Genomic DNA, 21,974 nt, shown 5'->3' on the forward strand with positions numbered 1-21,974 from the left:
TAGGCTAATATTCCTAACTAATATTCCTAATATTTACTTGCTTCTGCCTACATATGTCTCTCGTGTCGTAAATCTCCTTGCACTCCAGTGCGCGCGAATGGAAATACAGAGAATTATTATGACATCCGAAATTATGTGATGATGTTTAATTCATTTATTGGTAGTAGCTATATAGGTTTTAGCGATCTTGAAGAATGTTAATGCAACTATAATTAGCCGTATTCGCCTGTGGTTCGTGTCTCTTTAAATTTCCTGTCCTACTTTCAGCCACGTCATATTCAGGAAAACACAATGGCGGATGCCAATGCGGCAGTAGCTGTAGTGACAGTTTCATTGGTTGTTTTAGGGTTATTATCAGGGTTAAGCTTGTCGTGGGCTCTTCTGCCAGTCGCTGTAGTGGTGCTTATTTTTGTACTAGCCAGTGGATTAAGGGGACGCGATGAACTTGCACATTTGAACGTTTGCGTGTTGGTGCTGGGAGATATAGGGCGCAGTCCTCGCATGCAGTATCATGCGCTCTCTCTCAGCAGACATGGATACAGTGTCACCTTAATTGGCTTTCTTGGTATATACATTTTAACGCATGCACTTCTCATTGCATCATTATTTGCTATTATGCATGATACAAAATGCCCATAAATGTAGCCCCCATGTCTGAATTTAAGGCATGCTAATAAACTGTAAATATGCATTACATATACAGGTCACAGTGCTAGTTTTTAGCACCTCTAACACTAGCATGTTGCTCACGTAGGTACTAAACCTCATCAAGACATTCTTGAAGATGACAGGATAGACATACTTCCAATTTCAGAACTAAAGGGGCTTAGAGGTAATACAAACATATAAAATATGTTTAAAAAGATTACTGGCAAGCACAGCAGAACATGCACAGTCATTCTGATATAAAGAATGTGATCTGCATTTTTCTTTCAGTTGGCCCAAAAATTTTCAGGTACATTTCAAAAGTGATACTCCAGTCTTTCCAGCTGTTCTATGTGTTGATGAAGATTGAGGACCAAGGCTATATCCTTATGCAGGTGTCTGTCTCTTGTATTTAGCAAAGTAATTTCTATATTTGATTTCTATATCTCTTAAAGTGACATTCTAAGTCACATTTGTGCATTCTGCAGAACCCTCCTGGACTGCCAGCTATAGCAGTGACATGGGTGGCGAGTCGTTTCAGGGGAAACCAGTTCATCATAGACTGGCACAACTATGGATACACCATAATGGCTCTTACTCATGGAGAGAATCATCTAATTGTCAAGGTGGCAAAATGGTAAGTAACACATGAAAATATCTCTTAAAGGAACACTCCACTTTTTTTGAAAATAGGCTCATTTTCCAACTCCCCTAGAGTTAAACAGTTGAGTTTTAACCGTTTTCGAATCCATTCAGCCGATCTCCAGGTCTGGCAGTACCACTTTTAGCATAGCTTAGCATAGTTCATTGAATCTGATTTGAATCTGATTTCATTGCGCCTGCTGCACTCATGGTACGGCAGCAAAGTTCCTTGATTATTACGCTGGGATGAGAGTATAGTTCCTAGCCATACTGGCCTAGAAAATTGCAACTTTTCATTTTCCGTCAGTCTCAGTACACGATGTAACTACAGAAGCGTCAAGTTTTAAATAGGAAAAATATCAAAACTCTTTTGTCATTTTTGAGCGAGATGCTAACGGTCTAATCAGATTCAATGAACTATGCTAAGCTATGCTAAAAGTGGTACCGCCAGACCCGGAGATCGGCTGAATGGATTCAAAAACAGTAAAAAAAAAAACTGTTTAACTCTAGGGGAACTTGAAAATGAGTCAATTTTCCAAAAAAGTTGAGTGTTCCTTTAAGGACAGTGTGTTTTAACCGGTATTTGGGAATCGTCTGAACTGTGCTTTGTGTTGTTGGCAGGTATGAGAAGCTCTTTGGATGTTTCTCGGATCATAACTTATGTGTCACTAATGCAATGAGGGAAGATCTTCAGAAGAACTGGAATATTGAGTATGCTGTATTACATGTTTTTTTATCAAATAATATTTGGATCTTTATTATTTTTTATTAAATCAATAAAACTTTAATTTCTTTATAAGACAAGGCAGTTAATCAATCTTGCAATTGTAGGGCAACCACATTATATGACAAGCCACCCTCGATATTTAGAGAAACACCTTTGAAACTTCAACATGAGCTGTTTGTCAGAATGGGCAGTGTTTATTCACCATTTAGGCCTAGGTAAGTATTTTCATGTAGAGCCATTTGCTCTCATTCCATTAAGTCGCACAAATAGTATTTAATACAACTCAGCTCTGTTGTCATTTTGATTTTTTAATTTTATTAATATTTTACACATTCCACTTTATGATTTCTTAGTTGTGATGTCACTAAAGAGCACATGGAACTGACAGCCTTTACAGAGCGTAACACTCAAACAGGTGCTGTGACGCGCTCTGCTGGACGACCTGCTCTGCTTATCAGCAGCACCAGCTGGACTGGTCAGTGCCGTTTACACTGAGCTCTAGGGATATTATCCTTTGTTTGTTTAATTGAAATGTCCTAACATTCATTATTTGTGTTCTCTAACAGAGGATGAAGACTTTTCAATTCTTTTACAAGCCCTTGAAGGTTATTATTTTTATTTATTTATTTATCTTTCCATATACAGTACTGTTTGAAGTTAGTAAGATTTTTTTTAAATGAATACGTCCATTCAGCAAGGATATTTTACAAAAAAAAAAAAGAAAATACAAATAAATGGTGTTCTTTTGAATCAAAAAAGTATTAGTTTCCAAATGATAATAATTTACAATATTATTGTTTTTACTGTATTTTTTTTTTTCGAATAAACTTTTTAAAAATATTTAAGAAATCTTACTGACATCAGACTTATGAACTATACGCCTGGTTTCACAGACTAGGTTTAGCCTAGTCCCAGACTAAAATGCATGTTTGAGCTGTTTTACCTAAAAACAACTTGCACTGACATGTTAAAATATGTCCCTGCCATTGTTTTGTCTCAGGATGCACACCAATAATGTTTTTTTCTTTTTCTTTTTCTAAGATACATTTATAAAAGCTACTGAAATGTCCTAATTGAACTAATCCTGAACCTAATCCTGGTTTAATTTTAGCCCTGTCTGTGAAACCAGGCCATAGTGTACCACAACCTTTTCTGTAATTTACAGTTGCACTACAGTTTATGTATTCAAACCTATTACACTATGTAATCTCCAACATTTGATCTCCAATAGAGTATGAAAAGTTTGTTGAGGAAGAGGACAAACTTCCATCATTGGTCTGCGTGATTACAGGTACACAACACTAGAATTGGGTATCATTTGAATTTTAGTGATTTCAATTCCGATTCTTATCAATTCCCAGTTTCAATTCCAATATGATAAAAAAAAGTCAAACATGTTTGTCTATTTATGTCATATTTCTGTCTTTTTGCAAGACATTCTTTTGCAGCTGAATACCATGAACAAAAATCAGCAGCCTAAAGAACAAATAACTAATAAACTAGACTAATATATATATATAAAATTTATTTATATATATATATATATATATATATATATATATATATATATATATATATATATATATATATATATATATATATATATATATATAAATTATATATATATATAATTTAAAGTATACAGTCAGTATTACAATAAGAATAAATTAGCAATAGTACAAATGAATACAACTGAACAAAGTTAAGAAATTGAAATCAAATGTAAAATAACACTGCATAGTTTTCTTTTTATGAATTATAGATTAATCCTTATTAAAATTACAAAAATTATTCAGTCAAGATCCATGAGTGATTTCCTTTTTCTTTTGTTACTGTTCAAAAGTAATGACAGATGTCATTTTAAGACCTAATGCACGGATCCATAATACAGTTAAACATGCGTTTTCTTTCTCAACTGTTTATGTACACTGAAGACATAACCAAATGTTTAAAAGGATATTTTGACATAATTTTTTGTGGTTTTGTCCATTTAAGTACAAAAAGACGTGAAAGAGAACTCAATTCAGTATTAGTACACTATATGAGAGGCGGCTTTTTGTGCGCACTGATGTGCCCAGCCCAAAAAACAGTGCACAAGTGCCAAATTGAGTTCTCTTTCTGTGTTCTTGAATGGTTTAAAACCACATTAAATTGCCCATACAGAAATCGATTAGTGGAATCGAAATTTCATTTTATAATAACTTTCTGATTCCAGAATTGGAATCGATTTTTGATTCCCAACCCTACACAGCACTGAGTCTAGTATGAATAAATGCCCATAAAGTCATCCGTGGACCAATGCCTGTGTTTGTGTTTTAATACAGGTAAAGGTCCTCAGAAGGAGTATTACAAGAAGCTGATTGACTCTAAAGAATTTCAACATGTCAAGATTTGCACTCCATGGCTGGAAGCAGAGGATTATCCAGTTTTACTTGGTAAGAGGAACTCATTAACAGCAATGGGTCAGGTGTTCATTTTTTGCTAACTGCTGATTGTATTGGCTTAAAATACATGCATTTACACAAGTGTGCTGTTCTTTGATGTTTTCGACGCAGGTTCGGCTGATCTTGGGGTATGCTTGCACAAATCATCCAGTGGTCTTGACCTTCCAATGAAAGTGGTTGACATGTTTGGATGTTGCCTGCCAGTCTGTGCCATACACTTTCAGTGGTAAGATTGTGAGATTGATCTGTAATGCTAACATATGTTAGTTGTCATGCAGGAAACAATTACATCAGCTCATTCTGTATCATGTTAGCTTGCATGAGTTGGTGAAACATGAGGAAAACGGGCTCATTTTCAAAGACTCCAGCGAGCTGTCTGAACAGTTAAAGGTAAGACTTATGTTAATAAAAAGCAGCGTGAGATACAAGATCAAGACTTTTTCTTAAACATCTTGAATCCCTTGTGATAAATGTTGATGGCTAATTCTAGTATCTCTGTAGCTTCTGTTTTCAGACTTCCCTGGTGATCAGGGGAAACTGGGCATCTTCAGGAAGAATCTAAGGGAAAGTGGGCAGCAGCGCTGGGATGAGAACTGGGACCATAACGTTCTTCCGCTTATTAAAGAGCACTGCGACTGAACATCTTGGTGATGGGCTCATGTAGCATCCTCTCAAATCCTTTGACTCCCATTCTATGGAAAGTTACTGTCAGGTATTTGCACAGGGTACATATTTTTAAGCTAACAGTCCCCACAATGGGACAATCAGCATTCCAGCAATGCCATTGGGAAAGACTTGAATATGAGAATAAAAAGCACACTTTCCTTGTAAATAATATGTAAATAAACACTTTATTACAAAGAGATTGTTTCTGTCATACATATATTTTGGTCATTTCTATAGTAGAGGCTCGGTTGTATGGAAATACTTGAGTAACAGAATCTTTCAAGATGACATGTCTCAGTCCAGCTCTTTCTGTAAATAAAAGAAATGTATCATTCAAATCATTCATTATGAAGGGAATAATGAATATGTTTTAAATCAATAGTGTAATGGAATAAAATATTAATATGAAACCAACCTAATTCTTTCTTGAAACAGTCATACGTCTGTGGGTTACGTACAGCAGATGCAATGTAAACATCAGGATGGTTTTCTTGAACTTTGTCTTTCAGAAGCCTGCTCAGCAGCTTCACCAAACAAGCAATTACATCAGGATCGTACACCACATCTGGTTCAAATAAACAGCAATGTTACTGAAAACTTCTCAAGCATTATACTTTCATTTGAATAGGCATGATTCAGAGAACTTCTAATCATTAAATGAGAATAAATCACATTTGAAAATGTGTGTGTAATCTTGAAAATATCCCTGGGTTTTGTGTCACCTGCAGCAATGATGGTGTTGGCCTGTATTCTTTGCAGCTGCTCGTCAGACACATTTTCCCAGTCCAGTTCCTCCACGCTCACTGACGCACTGTTGCTGTCAGAGTTAGTTAAGCAGTTTGTGATATTGTCCTTCAGCCTCTGAAGCACAGTTTGATGGCAGTCGCTGAAGATGTATTTGGTTGGGCTGGATGACCGACATACTACAATGCCTGTAAGTCCAATTCCACTGCCCAGCTCTAGCACTGTCCTGCATGTACAGCCCAAATGTAAAGTTATAGCAGCATAAATGTAATAATTTAAACAATTAACTAAACAAAGTCACTTCAATCACTCCTTTATAAGTAGCTTCAGTCACTCTGTTCTTGTTTCTCATACTATATACTACATTACATAATATATACACTACTGTTCAAATGTTTGGGGTCGGTAAGATTTTTTTTTTTTTTTACTGTTTTTGAAAGAAATTTTATGCTCACCAAGGATACATTTTATTTGATCAAAAATAAAAATTATATTGTAAAATATTACAAATTAAAATAGCTGATTAAATATAGTTTAATATAAACTTATAATATAAAGTTTAATTTATTCCTGTGATGCAAAGCTGAATTTTCAGCATAATTACTCCAGTCTTCAGTGTTACATGATCCTTCAGAAATCAATCTAATATGATTTGATTTTCTTATTATTGGTTGAAAACAGTTGTGCTGCCTAATATTTTTTATAGAAACCAATTTTTTTAAGATTCTTTGACTAATATAAAGTTCAAAAGAACAGCATTCATTGGAAATACAATTTATTTTAGTAATCGTAAGAAATTGTAGTCTGCCTCAACCCATATTCCACTCCAAACTATTAGAATGAGCTCATCCCCAAAATGGCTTAATTATCATAGAGAATTAGAAAGTCATCAGTTATCTTGTTTCTGCACCATTTGGGGTGATCACATCCTGAGCAAATGGTCATCAATTGTAGAATGGGAATAAGTGTGGGATACCGAGAACCATCTCAGACAATGGGAAATCTCAACTTCGTTAACATACAGACCACAGCCGTTACGACAGGAGCAACTTTATATACATGAGGAGTGGTAATCTGTAACAGGATAAAAGGTTTGGGATTTTGATATTCAGGGGTTCATTCCGACTCCAATGAACCCAAGGTGCTCCAAGTACTTTGTCACTGCTACACTGCAATAAACTTCAAGATCTTCAATGTCCACATCATTTTATCTTACACAATGTAGAAGTCAGAGTTATTTTTGATAAATTTAATGTATCAATTCTGAAAAAAAAAAAAAAAAATTCTGACCCAAAACCTTTGAACAGTATATATGTATATATACTATATATGATTAGAAACAATTGTAAATTACTAATTATGTTATCAATAAAATAATGTAAGTGGATTTTTTATATCATTGCTATTTTTGTACTTACTTGGTTAATGACAGAGCAATAGTGCAGCATCTTAAATATTTGTAATTGCATTTTTTTTTCTCTTTTTTTCCCCCCAAAAAGATTCTAAATATTACTTAAACATTAAATGGCAGTAATCCCAGATTTTCAGTCTCAGATTTTTGGAGATGTATCCACTGTATCTCATAAAATCATATAATATAAAGAAATAAATGTAATCAAGCAGAGAGTTATGAAGTGTCAGACTTGCTTGCTTTTGAAGATGTGTGTATTTTCCAGAGCCCATTCAGCCAGGTACAAGGCAGCCTCCCAGGTAACCAGACCGGTGGTGCCCTGAGAGATGAGGGCCACGTTCTCTGCTAGACTAACTGCATCTCCTGTTGGCTTTTGAGATTGAACAATTTCTGATATTAAATTCTGTTATAAGGAATAAGGTACAGTGCTAAAGTGATTTAACTTACCAGTAAGTAGGTTTTGTAGCACAAGTCCTCCTCCTGAGCAAACATGAGTTCTCCTAGTGCTTCATACAGTACATCCAAAGGTTCAGCGGCTATCGTCTCATGCTGCAAAACAACAACAAAAAAACTTAACTAAACAAACAGTATCCCAAAATCAGTTGAAAATGTGTGAAACGTTTTATGATTGTAAAGAAACAAAGCCAACCCTTTTTATCAATTCTCTTAGGAAGCGTCTTCTGTACTTTAAAGAGGGGGGATTCTTGAGACAAATGGGATGCAAACATGTCTGCGAAAAAAAAAAAAATCTTTAATTTTATTGATTAAAGGCAGGGTAGGTAAGAAATTTTGTTCCAAATTTGTTTAAACTTTCTATATATATACATGCATAATTAAAATGTAAGAACTCTGATAAAAAGAGTATAAAAATCGAGTGACTCTAGACCGTTTAATCTGTATTAAACACAGCTCATTATTTCCATCCGGGACGAAACATAGGATTGGCTTAGGCGGCTGTCACTCTCTCGCAACCATGGCAACCACCCTTTTGCCACACATGACCTGCCCACTTGCGCGCACACGTTTGATTTGGGGAATCCAAGAGGCATGGATCCTAGGAATACCAAAACAATGGCAGAGAAACAGCAAGCTAAATTCACAGTACCGGCCTATGCAGTTAGTGAAGGCAAACCAGGCAAAAAAAGGAAGACAGTAACAGTACAAGAAAAGGCAATGAACAAAAAGTCTTTGGATAAACAAAGAAATAAAACGCGAGTTAATATCGGCGTGGCTTTCCAGCGATGGCGAGAACTGAGGGAACTCAAGGGGCTGAAAAGTGACTCCTTGATGGCTTTATTTCTGCTGGACAGGTAAATCTTTCTTTTTGTATTTTGATCATACATATTTTTTTGTTTATTTTTTCATGAAGCATGTGTCATTAGCACACGTAGCTGCGTAATATAGCTAACATAACATTACTTAGCGAGCCGTAGTAGAGACGATAAATAATGATAGCTATAGTGTTGAATTGTGCATAATTTTACCCTCTGTCTAAGTCTTTTACCATGTTCACCTGTAAGTTTACCTGCACGTTTTTTTCGCCTTTGTTTTGTTTTTATATTCTCTACCTATGTTTACTGATGTCTTTATCTTGTATCTGTGTGTGTCGTACACACTTTGTTGTATGTGTGTGTTATTATTTTGTGTCTGCAATGCAGTTGTGAGTTGATATTTGAGTGTATGTTACTCTGTTGATCTGTAGAACAACGTATATGTTATGAATCTTACACGAAATTCATCTTCATCACAGTGTAAATGATGGTAATGGAAAAACGTGTATCATGCAACCTGTTTTTAGCTTTGCCTTATAGATAACTAGCTCGTTAGCGATTCAAAAAATATATATTTTAAACTTTACCAATATCAATATGCTAGCTTGATAGTGAGTACTAAAATACATCTTGTTTATCTTCATAATTATAAAGTTATTTTTATTACATGTGATTCTGACATGATGTCACTACATGCACTGTGCTCCTTCCTCTCCGCTCGTCTCAGGTAAATAATGCGTCTTCCAGCTCAGTGGTCGGAGTCACACGTTCATGCGTTTTGGGGGCGTGGCTTTGGAAGGAGCCCAGAAGGGAGGGGGTGGAGTGAATGGAAATAATGAGCTGTCTTTAAAACAGTCGTGAGAGGTCTACAGACACTCGATTTTTATACTTTCTTTTTCAGAGTACTTACATTTTAATTATGTATTGATATATAAATAAAGTTTAAACAAATTTTGAAAAAAAGTTTTTTATACATTTTTTTGCCTACCCTGCCTTTAACTCATTCATTCGCTTTCACAGTAGCTTCTTTACCTTCTGAAGAATGTCTATTATGATGTCTGAAGTTTCTGAAGTTGTAAGTTCTTTGTCTAAAAACTACAAAAACATTGCGTTATTAATGAAACAAAAGATGACCTAAAAAATACATTGTCGCAAGTAAAATGTGCTACTTACATCCCATGGAAATGCATTTAAATGACCCATAGCGAAGAAGTTCACTTGAAAGGTGTGTATAACGTCTTTTCTAGTTTTATGGCCCATTCCTTCCTCCTCTTCAACTTTCATTGGAACTAATATCTTTAAAACACACAAATATGCTTGCTACTAGAGACTGCGGAAGATGCATGTGTGAACTCTATGGTGAATTTCTTCGTGTGTCTCAGTCCACATATTTTGTGGTTCCAGCGCCACCTGCCGGGTTGGTTGTGCATCAACTTTAAATCATATGGTTGTGATGATTGTCATTTGGACCTTTCTGGATTACAATCCGCCATCAAAATAAGTTTAAAGGGTTAGTTAACCCAAAAATGAAACTAATGTAATTTATTACTCACCCTCATGTCGTTCTACACCCTTAAGACCTTCGTTCATCTTCGGAACACAAATTAAGATATTTTTGATGAAATCCATTGGCTCAGCGAGGCCTCCATAGACAGCAATGGTACTTCCTATCCCAAGATCCATAAAGGTACTAATAACATATTTAAAACAGTTCATGTGACTACAGTGGTTCTATCTTAATTATTATAAAACTCAAAAACGAATTTTTAACAATATCTAGTGATGGCCGATTTCAAAACACTGCTTCAGAGCATTATGAATCTTTTGAGTTTTACACAAAAAGATATTCTCATCGCTTTATAATATTAAGATAGAACCACTGTACTCACATGAACCGATTTAAATATGTATTTAGTACCATTATGGATCTTGAGAGAGGAAATGTCATTGCTTTGAATGCAGGCCTCACTGAGCCATCGGATTTAATCAAAATAAATATCTTAATTTGTGTTCTGAAGATGAACGAAAGTCTTAGGGGTGTAGAACGACATGAGGGTGAGTAATAAATGAATTAATTTTAATTTTTGGGTGAACTAACCCTTTAATTATTGCAGCTGCTGTGAGAAATGATCCGCCATCCTCACATGTGATTTAGCATACTAGCTGGGACTCTTCTTTCTGTTTACAGACGTGACGTAATGACACAAAGACGAATGGCAGAATGCTCGAATTTGCCGTGGAAACCTACCAGTACCACCCAAATTATAAAACATTATTTTAAGCTTACCGTTGTGAATCCTGCTAAGGTAGGGAGATCGTTTTGAACACTGGCTGGTTATGTACTTGCTCAAAATGTGATTTTTACGGAGCTCCTAAAGGGACATGGTGGTAGAAAAAGAAATGGGAAGGAAGGAAATTTTACGTGGTGGTGGAAAAAAATTTGGATGGGAGGAATTTTTTTTTTTCAAATCTTTTGTGTTCCCTCGCAAAGATGTTTTGCGTTCCCTCGCAAAGATGTTTGCGTTCCATCGCAAAGTTATAATCGTTCCCTTGCTGTGAGCTTGGACAAACACTTCCTCTTTAATGTCCCGCTGGCTGGCAGTAGTGTTTCAGTTAGTAACATACGTTAATAATGCACACAAATAATGCGCGGCTCATAGAGTTTGAACTTGTTGGACTCAAAAATGAAGAAATGCAGTCAGCCCCTGCTGGCACAAAATGCGGCATCGGCATCTCGCAGCGGCACTTCCGGCGGCATCTCCAGCGGCCAGGGACTTCTTCGGCAGCTGTCGCTTGAGCGGCATCTCCAACGGCCGCGGCATCGGCATCTCGCAGCGGCACTTCCGGCGGCATCTCCAGCGGCCAGGGACTTCTTCGGCAGCTCTCCCTACAGCGGCATCTCCAGCGGCCGCGGCATCGGCATCTCATAGCGGCACTTCCGGCGGCATCTCCAGCGGCCAGTGACTTCTTCGGCAGCTGTCGCTTGAGCGGCATCTCCTAGCGGCCGCGGCATTGGCATCTCATAGCGGCACTTCCGGCGGCATCTCCAGCGGCCAGTGACTTCTTCGGCAGCTGTCGCTAGAGCGGCATCTCCAGCGGCCGCGGCATCGGCATCTAGAGCAGCCAGGGACTTTATTCGGCAGCACCTGCCGCTGGCCATTTTAATTCAATGTTGTTTTTTGTTTTATTTTAAAAACTACATTTAATCAAAATAACATAATATACCAGAAGACTATCATTTGTAAGCATTTATCACAAATTTTGTTAATAACGTTCTGATGCTCCACTACATAAGAGAAAGTAAATCACATGCTTTGATAAAATAAAATTGCAATGTTATCCATTGCTTTGAAATGCACATGAATATAAACTGATATTTATACAGAAATTAATTTCTGATAGACTATGCTGCACAAAGCTGAAATTGCGGCATCTCGTAGCGGCATTTCAGGTGGCATCTCCAGCAGCCACGGATATTCTTCTAATTTTAAAAAGCTACATTGCAACAAAATAGCATTATATATCACAGGACTGTCATTTATCATTAATTTTTGTTAATATATAGGCATTTTCTGACGCTGCAGTTGCTATCAGAGCACGCTGAAATTACTGCGTGTGTATATGAGTCATTCTACGAAACGGGTGCTATTTGGGTCAGCAACGTTTGATCAGATGCATAAGGCACAAAAAATGTCCCAAAGTCTGTTTCCAAAGCTTAAAGTTATTAATTCAAGTGTTCTTTTTAACATGATATATGATCAAATGTTTTTTTTTTTTTTGAAGATTAGCATACTATTTTTAATCATTTTTCATTATTACATAGCCAATTTCACATGTCCGTGTTAACCCAACATGACACTTGCATCTAAAGTATCACCAAATAAGTTATATATTTTTTTTCAAACATATACTATTTTCAGGATTATATTTGTGTCCCTGTTTACACAAAATATATTTATTCACAATAAACCTTATTTTTTTGGTAAATATTTTATGATTTGTGCACGTCCCTCAGTTTGACTTACCACCCCGTCACACTAACTTGTTTTATCTATAAATAATGCTCTGTTCCTTTAAATGACATCACAAAGCCTAAGTGACATCATTTGAGCCTTATAGCCACCAAGAACAAAAGAAGGCAACTATGCACATTTTTTTTACATTGTTTATTTGTTGCTTTTTCATGTTAGGCAGGGCCCGTCAAGCTTAAACTTACCACCCCGGTGGTGGTAAATTTCATCCCAAAATGTCCCCTGATAAAAATCATATTCTGGGGGGGTAAAACTTTTTTTTTTGGCAGGTTTCCTTTGGTAAAATTTACATTCCAAGGGCTAAATATCATGTTATTTGGGCTCGCTTCAACCCGCGGACATGAAAAACAACCCACGGCAACAGTGTAAAAGTAGCCTAGCCCAATTTCGCAGGAAAAATGCAGACTTGGCAACAATGTTTGGTTCATTAATTCACTCATTCACTCACTCACTCACACACTTTTTACTCAATTTGAAGGTATCTCCCCTCCCCCAGTTTTTAAAGTTTAAAACCAGCAGATCATATAGAGAAACACTTCGTCCATTCCACCCCGTCACATCAGTTACCACCCCGTTACAGGGTCATTTTGTTAAAGGTTTTTGGAAAGAAAATGAAATATTACATAAATTAACGTTGAATGATGTTCTTGTTGTGTGGACTGATCAGATAAATGTAACTTTATTTGTATTTTTTAAGTACAAACAATGAGGCCATTGAAAGGTCAAAAGGTCAATTTCAAGATTAAAAGTCTAAAAATAAGAAATATATATGAAATGACAGACTTTCTACTGATGGTTTCCAAAAAAAGGGACATTTTTCTATTATTAGGAAAACATTAGATTTTAAAAATCTGTTTCTTGTTTTACTATTCCAATGGACAAAGCTGAAATTGCTGAAATTGCGGCATCTGCAGCCATGGACTTTCTCTGGCAGCTGTCGCTGTTTGTGGCACCTGCCGCTAATTCGGTGTAATATTTTCACTTTAAAACTACGTTTGAAGAAATTAATATTAAGCTGCTATATACACAGGACTGTCATTACATTATATAGCTTCCATAAGTCATATACACACGCAGTAATTTCAGCGTGCTCTGATAGCAACTGCAGCATCAGAAAAGGCCTACATAACAAAATTAATGATAAATGCTTACAAATGACAGTCCTGTGATATATAATGCTATTTTGTTGCAATGTAGCCTTTTAAAATTAGAAGAATATCCGTGGCTGCTGGAGATGCCACCTGAAATGCCGCTACGAGATGCCGCAATTTCAGCTTTGTGCAGCATAGTCTATCAGAAATTAATTTCTGTATTAACAAAATATCAGTTTATATTCATGTGCATTTCAAAGCAATGGATAACACTGCAGTTTTATTTTATCAAAACATGTGATTTACTTTCTCTTATGTAGTGGAGCATCAGAACGTTATTAACAAAATTTGTGATAAATGCTTACAAATGATAGTCTTCTGTTATATTATGTTATTTTGATTAAATGTAGTTTTTAAAATAAAACAAAAAACAACATTGAATTATAATGGTCAGCGGCAGGTGCTGCCGAATAAAGTCCCTGGCTGCTCTAGATGCCGATGCCGCGGCCGCTCTAGCGACAGCTGCCGAAGAAGTCACTGGCCGCTGGAGATGCCGCCGGAAGTGCCGCTATGAGATGCCAATGCCGCGGCCGCTGGAGATGCCGCTCAAGCGACAGCTGCCGAAGAAGTCCCTGGCCGCTGGAGATGCCGCCGGAAGTGCCGCTGCGAGATGCCGATGCCGCATTTTGCGCCAGCCCTCTCTCGTCAGTGCTTATGTCAAGCAGTTCGGTTGGTAATATATTCACAGATTCGAGCTTCCCGGATTAGTAACTCGTGAGCTAAACGTTGTTAAAAACACAAATGAAGCTACTTCCAATCATAGTAACCTAGACAACAAGCTACAACAACCCAATTTTCCTCAAATGTGTTTTATAATAAATTGGTCTCTATGAGCAGGCGGCGGAGATACACGCCTGAAGGGACCGTCTGAAAAGTGCAAAACCAACACTTAGTTTGATTAAAAAAAAAAAAAGCATAACGTTTATGATTATTAATTATTAAATAAAATAATATAATAATAACTTCACTGTTATTAGTAAAAATATTAAATAAATTGTAATGCCATCAAATCCAGTAAGCCATTATCATGCAAAAGCTGCATGTAAGCTGTGTACCAACATCATTTGTGTAAAGAAGGCCTTTAAGTGCTACTTGCCAAACTAAGTGTTGTAGTACCTATAACCAGCAGGAGAGCAGTGATGTATGAACTGAATTGGTGCCAGTACAGTGTGTTACAGTTAAGTTATTGAGTATTTTTCGTAATATAAAATGAGCAAAAGGGTTTCGGGTTTTGCACTTTTCAGACGGTCCCTTCAGGCGTGTATCTCCGCCGCTTGCTCATAGAGACCAATTTATTATAAAACACATTTTAGGAAAATTGGGTTGTTGTAGCTTGTTGTCTAGGCTACTATGATTGGAAGTAGCTGCATTTGTGTTTTAACAACGTTTAGCTCACGAGTTATTAATCCGGGAAGCTCGAATCTGTGAATATATTACCAACCGAACTGCTTGACATAAGCACTGACTGCATTTCTTCATTTTTGAGTCCAACAAGTTCAAACTCTATGAGCCGCGCATTATTTGTGTGCATTATTAACGTATGTTACTAACTAAAACACTACTGCCAGCCAGCGGGACATTAAAGAGGAAGTGTTTGTCCGAGCTCACAGCAAGGGAACGATTATAACTTTGCGAGGGAACGCAAACATCTTTGCGTGGGAACGTAAAACATCTTTGCGAGGGAACGCAATCTTTGCGAGGGAACGCAAAACATCTTTGCGAGGGAACGCAATCTTTGCGAGGGAACGCAAAACATCTTTGCGAGGGAACACAAAATATCTTTGCGAGGGAACGCAAAACATCTTTGCGAGGGAACGCAAAACATCTTTGCGAGGGAACGCAATCTTTGAACGCAAAACATCTTTGCGAGGGAACGCAATCTTTGAACGCAAAACATCTTTGCTAGGGAACGCAAAACATCTTTGCGAGGGAACGTAAAAGATTTGAAAAAAAAAATTCCTCCCATCCCAAATTTGTTTCCACCACCAAGTAAAATTTCCTTCCTTCCCATTTTTTTTCCCCGTAGATTTTGAATAATTTTAACAAAAAAAAAAAAAAAAGATATGACCTGCAGCTTTAAGTATACAATTTATGTAGAAGGCGTTCTTTGCAGATGTGACGGGCGTGGTTGGTGTTGGCGTAGCTTTGCGTGGGCGTGGCTTGGACGTGCAGGACGCACAGTAGACTCTTCTCTTCCTGAGCATCTTGATGATGATATAATAAAGATGGGCATGCAGCTGCTATCTGAGGTTGCTGCTGCCAAAACATTTTATTGCCTGTGCATAACTGTATAAATACTTTCTAAATATTTTCTCTGACTGACCAGATGACAAAACAGAAATCCTGAGATGAGTTATTATTTTTCATTTTCTCAGTTGGACATTATTATTATTTTTTTAATTAATCGGTGTTTTCGCTCTGTGTGAGAAAAGGGTCATATACTATTTGTATATGACAATGTTTAAAAATCAATAAAACTGTAAAAATTTACTGAATGACATATTGCAGATAGGCTATTTATTTGGGGGTCTCTCACTTCTCTAAAGCATCCTCAGTTTGCGGTCAGTACTCTTAAGACACATTCTGGAGCCCTATAAAAACATTTTTTTGCGGTTACACTAATAAATAACTTACTTTCAAAACAAACCTGTTGCTATAGCCTATGTGCTGAAATTGGTTGTACAGTTCAGGTAAATAAGTACCCTAACCGACACAGTCGTGTTAAAATGCTCGTCAGTTTCGCAAAGCAGCGCAAATGGTCAGTACCACACCCTTTTGTCACCAGCTCCAATATTACTAAGTATTCCAGCACTCAGACCACAAATACATCACCTCTGATACCAACAACTCATCATTACGAATTTTCCTTAAATGATCAATGTATTTTACAACGTGTGACATTTTTCAATACCTTCATAAGCCTGTCAATTTTATTACGTGTTTAATTATCATGGAAACTGAAGCCAATTATTTTAATAAAGCCATAATAAGTAGATTAGTTATGGGGTACAAGAGTATAACTACATTAATTATGTTCTGCTCGCAACGTACAGCAGCATTAACTGTGGTTAAAACTTTGTTTTAATTAGTTAAATGTATTTATAGCGTATTACCAGGGTATGCCTAGAAATAGACTCCATACAGCAACTCCACATAACTCTTTTACGATTGGTCGAGGTTGAGTAGACAAAGAAATCCAATTGGGTGAAATAAAGATCGGTCATCTGAAGATCTGAACACTCCTAGCTCTCAGTGGACATAAGAAGCCCTCCACAGCTCGCAACTTTTCTCCCAGACACTTGATTTCACTTCACAGTGGGGCTCAAAGGAAGTCAAAATGAACGTGAGTAATTTTAAAAAACATCGTCGATACATTATTCCTTTCTTTTTATGTCAAATGGTCTGCATATGAGTTGTTTAGAGAGAGCATATGTCACAATGTATTCTGCATATCATAAGTTACATCAAATAGCCTAGCTAATATCTTACAGTATGTACTCGTAGCAGCTGGAGTCAGGTGTTTATGTCTGTTGATACTGTTTGTGTGTTTGTGTGTTTGGTGTATAGTTATGATAGAATCGTGTCTACTGATATGCATTGCTCATGGGTGTGACCTGCTCATATCTGACTGCACTTAAACGGTCGCCGTGATTTTGCCAACATGGTGACCCACTTAAACCGTTATACTGCTAAATTGTTAGTTCTGTCATCAGATTCATTTTCTATCATAATGTTGTACTGGTCAGTGACGTTTCCCCCCCTCGTAAATATTAAGAAATGCAATTCATAAATAAATATTTTACCTCAGATAGAAAGAGTAGAAAATTGGAACAAAATAGTTCGAAAGATTTTTCTTACGTAGGCTAAATTAATACTTTTATTCAGCAATGATGCATTAAATTGACCAAAAGTGACAGTAGAGACTTTTACGTTATATAAAGAAGTAACACTGTTTCCACAAAAATATGAACAACTGTGATAATAATAAGAAAAAAATTTGAGCGTCAAATCAGTATATTAGTGCGATTTTTGAAATATCACGTGACACTGAAGACCGGAGGGAAGACTTTTTTTTTTTTTTTTTTTTTTTTTTTTGCAATTTAGAGTCATTGAGTTTAGTTTTATATGTGAGCCTTTTCATGGAGCAATGCAGCCATAATCAAATAATAGAAAGTGAATTATGGTACATTTAAGACAGAGGTTAGTTTTATAGCTTAGGTTATTGGGTTTGCAATGCATGTAGTCTGTAACCCTTTAGGGTAATTTTAGGGTAATTTATCATACTTTAACATGTTTAATCCTCTGGCATTTCTACAGATGAAGCAAGACTGGCCAATTTGAGCCCAACTATGGTCTAAAACCAGTACCCAGGGGCATTGAAAAGGAGACCTTTAGCTCACTTTCTCTCTTCTTTCTCTCTCTTTCTCTCTTCTCTTCACTTTCTCAGAGGAAGCAGTGTGACTCATTCTTTCTTCACAAGTATCACCAGCCAGTTTCGCTTTTGCAGTTAAATTAAGCAGTTTAAAAAAGTTGAGAAAAAAAGAGCGAGACGTAGCGCACTGCTCTGAGAGTGTCGTTCTACACACCAAATAATGTGGAAAGAATTCACCTCTGTTACACACCTGTTCTTTCACATTCTCAATCTAAGTGCCTTTTCCCTTCTTTGTCTTCTCCATTCTCTCTTTTGACCATCTTTTCTGTCCACTTTTTCAGCCAGCTGTAGCCAATCTCTTTTGCCATCTTTAATACAGCTGTAAAATCTACTTTCCTTGGCAGCTGTGAATCACAAAAGAGCCTTTGTATAATTTAACTTGTGATTTTGCAGCTGCTGACCCAACTTGGCTTCTCAACTTACCCCAGATCTGCACAGAGATGGCATGGCCACTGGTTTTTACAAGATTGAATGACTAAGTCGTCATGAAACGGAAGTTGCGATAGTCTTTTCTTCCCTGTTGTGATGTAGGGATATCTGAGTGAAACGGATCCTCGAACAAGAACAGACTTAATTTTGTCCATTGGGAATTGACCCTTTGCCAGAAGTTTCATTGACAAACGATCTAACCAATCATAATGCCAAATCTGCCATTTTGTCCGACAAAGCAGTCAGGAGTTAGAAGATTAACCTCGGTGGACTTGAACTTGAAAAATGGTGTGTACATACGTCTTTCCGTGTTTGAAACAACATTCCTTCTCATGTTCATTCATGTTTATTTGATGCTATAAATGAACTAATAAGAAGAGATGATCGGTTCATGAGCCGCTTGAGCTGAGGTGCTACAGCGATCTGTCACGGCACATTAAAGAGCCACAAAACGGTTTTTATTGTTAGAATTTCTTAAAAAATTACACAATTTGAAAGCTGGGCCTTTGTTTAATATCATAAGTAACCTGTTCTGTCGACGTGTTGTCAGTGTCCTCTTTGCTCCGCAATGTATTTTTCACTCTGTGTGGCGTGACAGCACCAGGCTTGTCGGACAAAGCAACAGTAACTAAGGGGGGTGGGTCTTTTCGAAGGGTCAATTGATTGGATTGTTGGATGGTTGTGGTTGCTATTGATGTGATGTCATGTCAGGGACAGGTTGTCCCACTCTCGCACCAGTAAACACATCACCAGAGAAGAGAAGAGATGTCACTGCAAAAGGGAGAGGAAGTGATTTTGATATCTAGTTATTTTTAATTTTATAGAAAAAAAAATATGTGTACAGGTAATTTTTTTTTTAATGAATACTGCAAAATTCCATTAAAAAAAAGAATTGTCCATTTTGATTTCATGCTGACTTTATGCTATAGCTCTTCTTGTATCCATCTTGTAGCACAGAGGTTTTCCAATAGAGCAACCAAGCCACATCTGCAGTTTTTTGAAGTCTGGCTCTTTGCCTTTTACCATTGGGCCAGGATTTTCCTTTCAATGCATAGGAAAATGTGACTTTTGTGAGGCTGATTCTGTGCACTCCATCATTACAGCTACAATCTCTCTTTGGTCTCTAGGGAAAACCAGGCACAGTGCCCAGCTGTACAAGTCAAATTTAAGTGGATACACATGTTCTGCTATTTATACTAGTAGTGTGTATCCCAAACAAATCAGTCTGTGAGATATACAACAATCAAATGACTGTAGATAGAATAAAGTGTAACATGAGCTCTCACTCTGTCTAACAGGGTGTGATTGTGCAGAATATGTCCTTCAAGGTGGGACAGACTTTGACTGTTACGGGAATCCCCAAGGCCGATTCTACAAAGTAAGCCTCTGCAAAGTAACTTTTTGAATTCAAGATGTTAACAGCAACAAGAGTTATACTGTATCTCTCATTTGCTCTATTGCAGTTTTGCCATTAACATTGGTCACAGCGCTGATGACATCGCTCTACACTTGAACCCTCGTTTTGACGCCCATGGTGACCACCGCACTATAGTGTGCAATTCATTCCATGGTGGCAACTGGTGCGAGGAGCAGAGAGAGAGCAGCTTTCCATTTAATCTGAATGAGGATTACCAGGCAAGACACAAGACTTTCATATATATCTTAATGAAGCTGCTGTTTAAGCATAAACTTAAAGATAATAATAATAAATGAGCTGTGGGTGAAATATAATGGCCATTATATCAAGATTTTAAAAAGGAACTATTATGCTTTTTTACATTTTCAGCTTTATTTTGTGTGTAGTGTTACTGGTTGAGTATGAAAAAGGTCTGCAAAGTTACAAAGCTCAAAGTGACTCCAAAGGGAGTTATTGTCTATATCAGTAAGCTCTGTTTCTAAACTTGATGTCTTGAGTTTTCTTTTGGGAATGAACACATCACAATATTTCTCATTTAAATAATTCCCACCAAAGCATATGCAAAAAAACTCAAGCTTGGTTTGAGAGCTGGTTGAGTTGCATTAGTAGTGTGTTGAAATTCGCTGTTATGGTAAGGATTGTGACATTTCCATAACACACTTGAAATGGTTAACCAATTACAACACACTGGTCCAGCCAACCAATCAGAGCACATTGTGCTATTCAGAGTAAGGTCCTTCATTGAGACAGGAACTAAACAGAGCGATACTGACAGACTGGAAAGAAAGGTGCTGCAACAATGTCAAATATGTGAAAAATAATGTGTTTTTTGAACATACAAGCATGAAAGCCTATTCTAGTAGAGCCCAAAAACAAGATCAAGATCAAGAAGGTCCTCTTTAACTAGCATGCTATCTTATTTCTTTTCTTCCTTTAGATAAAAATCACATTCACCAATGAGGATTTCCTGGTGACTCTTCCTGATGGTTCTGAATTTCACTTCCCTAACCGTCAAGGTGCTGAGAAGTACAAGTATATGCACTTTGATGGCGAGGCCAAGATCTATGGATTTGAAATCAAGTAGACTAATCAAAATAATAAAAAAAAAGGCTCACTGTTGTATCCTGAATGCTGAATGATTCTTTGCCTTATTTTGTCACTTATCCAGCTCTGTTCTTCCACAGTTTTCACTTACTCAATATGGAGTGTCTCAATCACAATCCTATCATTTGTATTCCAAATCAGCATTATAATTTTGCTGTGGCACTGCCTATCTTAATCACTAGAGGGAGCACAACTACAAAAAATTGCTGTGAGCTTTAGAGGTAGGACTACATGTAAACCAATATCAGAGGTGGTTGACATTTTCCAACTAGTTTATTTTTCCTACTACTTTTCTATAATACAGCATCATGTTCTTAAATCTGGTTTATAACTAAAGCAAGTTCACAAACTATAGCTGTTGGCAGATATAAATAAAAATAAAATCCTGTTTTCTCCAATAAACTAAGCCTCTTAGTCTTTTTGTCTGTTTAAATGTGTTCAGGCAGAAATGTCTTTTCTTCATGTTATGTTTAAGTTTTGTTATGCTTCGTTTTCAATATAAGAGGATAAACAAACTGATGGACAAGATTGAGATTGAAACAAAAGCTTTAATTACATCAGGTGCTTATCATACAAACATGTCAGAAATAGGAAGTCCCACTGCCAGTTTAAAATAGGTCATTCATGACATGAATTCAATATTCAGTGCATGAGAAATAACAAGCACAGTTCAAAGGTTTGAACACACACACACACAGGTTTGTTTTGCTATCAAAGTGAGGTTTTTATACTGTTTTTATACTGTACAAACTGTTCATTCTATCCCCCTACACTACCCCTACCCCTAAACCTACCCATCACAAAAAGCTGTCTGCATTTCTACATTTTTAATAAAACATTGTTTAGTATGTTTTAAAGCT

General features: G+C 36.8%; 3 protein-coding genes across 4 annotated transcripts; 2 read left to right on the plus strand and 1 right to left on the minus strand.

Annotated features, from left to right (window-relative positions):
* The first annotated feature begins 257 nt into the window (after positions 1-257).
* On the plus strand, positions 258-5,319 carry alg1 (ALG1 chitobiosyldiphosphodolichol beta-mannosyltransferase). 2 transcript variants are annotated; one of them, XM_048203359.1, is made up of 13 exons: positions 259-565; positions 755-832; positions 937-1,040; positions 1,134-1,282; positions 1,909-1,998; positions 2,119-2,229; positions 2,368-2,489; positions 2,581-2,619; positions 3,246-3,305; positions 4,339-4,449; positions 4,570-4,684; positions 4,773-4,848; positions 4,960-5,319. In XM_048203359.1, exons 1-13 carry the CDS (start codon positions 292-294, stop codon positions 5,095-5,097), a joined length of 1,467 nt encoding a protein of 488 aa, XP_048059316.1. In that variant the 5' UTR covers positions 259-291; the 3' UTR covers positions 5,098-5,319. The 2 variants fall into 2 exon arrangements, with proteins under 2 accessions (XP_048059324.1, XP_048059316.1); XM_048203367.1 differs by lacking the exon at positions 755-832 and having other exon boundaries at positions 258-565.
* On the minus strand, positions 5,291-9,968 carry eef2kmt (eukaryotic elongation factor 2 lysine methyltransferase). Its single transcript, XM_048203410.1, has 8 exons — positions 9,724-9,968; positions 9,583-9,645; positions 7,929-8,009; positions 7,727-7,828; positions 7,516-7,649; positions 5,847-6,094; positions 5,540-5,689; positions 5,291-5,433 (listed from the first exon to the last, which is right to left on the minus strand). Exons 1-8 carry the CDS (start codon positions 9,832-9,834, stop codon positions 5,333-5,335), a joined length of 990 nt encoding a protein of 329 aa, XP_048059367.1. The 5' UTR covers positions 9,835-9,968; the 3' UTR covers positions 5,291-5,332.
* Positions 9,969-16,923: 6,955 nt separating this feature from the next.
* LOC125276018 (beta-galactoside-binding lectin-like) lies at positions 16,924-21,516 on the plus strand. The gene is made up of 4 exons (XM_048203419.1): positions 16,924-17,075; positions 19,892-19,971; positions 20,057-20,228; positions 20,948-21,516. The coding sequence occupies exons 1-4, from the start codon at positions 17,070-17,072 to the stop codon at positions 21,092-21,094; spliced, it is 405 nt and encodes a 134-aa protein (XP_048059376.1). The 5' UTR covers positions 16,924-17,069; the 3' UTR covers positions 21,095-21,516.
* Positions 21,517-21,974: the final 458 nt, after the last annotated feature.

This window comes from Megalobrama amblycephala, linkage group LG1 (genome assembly GCF_018812025.1).
Source record: "Megalobrama amblycephala isolate DHTTF-2021 linkage group LG1, ASM1881202v1, whole genome shotgun sequence".
NCBI classification, from domain to species: domain Eukaryota; kingdom Metazoa; phylum Chordata; class Actinopteri; order Cypriniformes; family Xenocyprididae; genus Megalobrama; species Megalobrama amblycephala.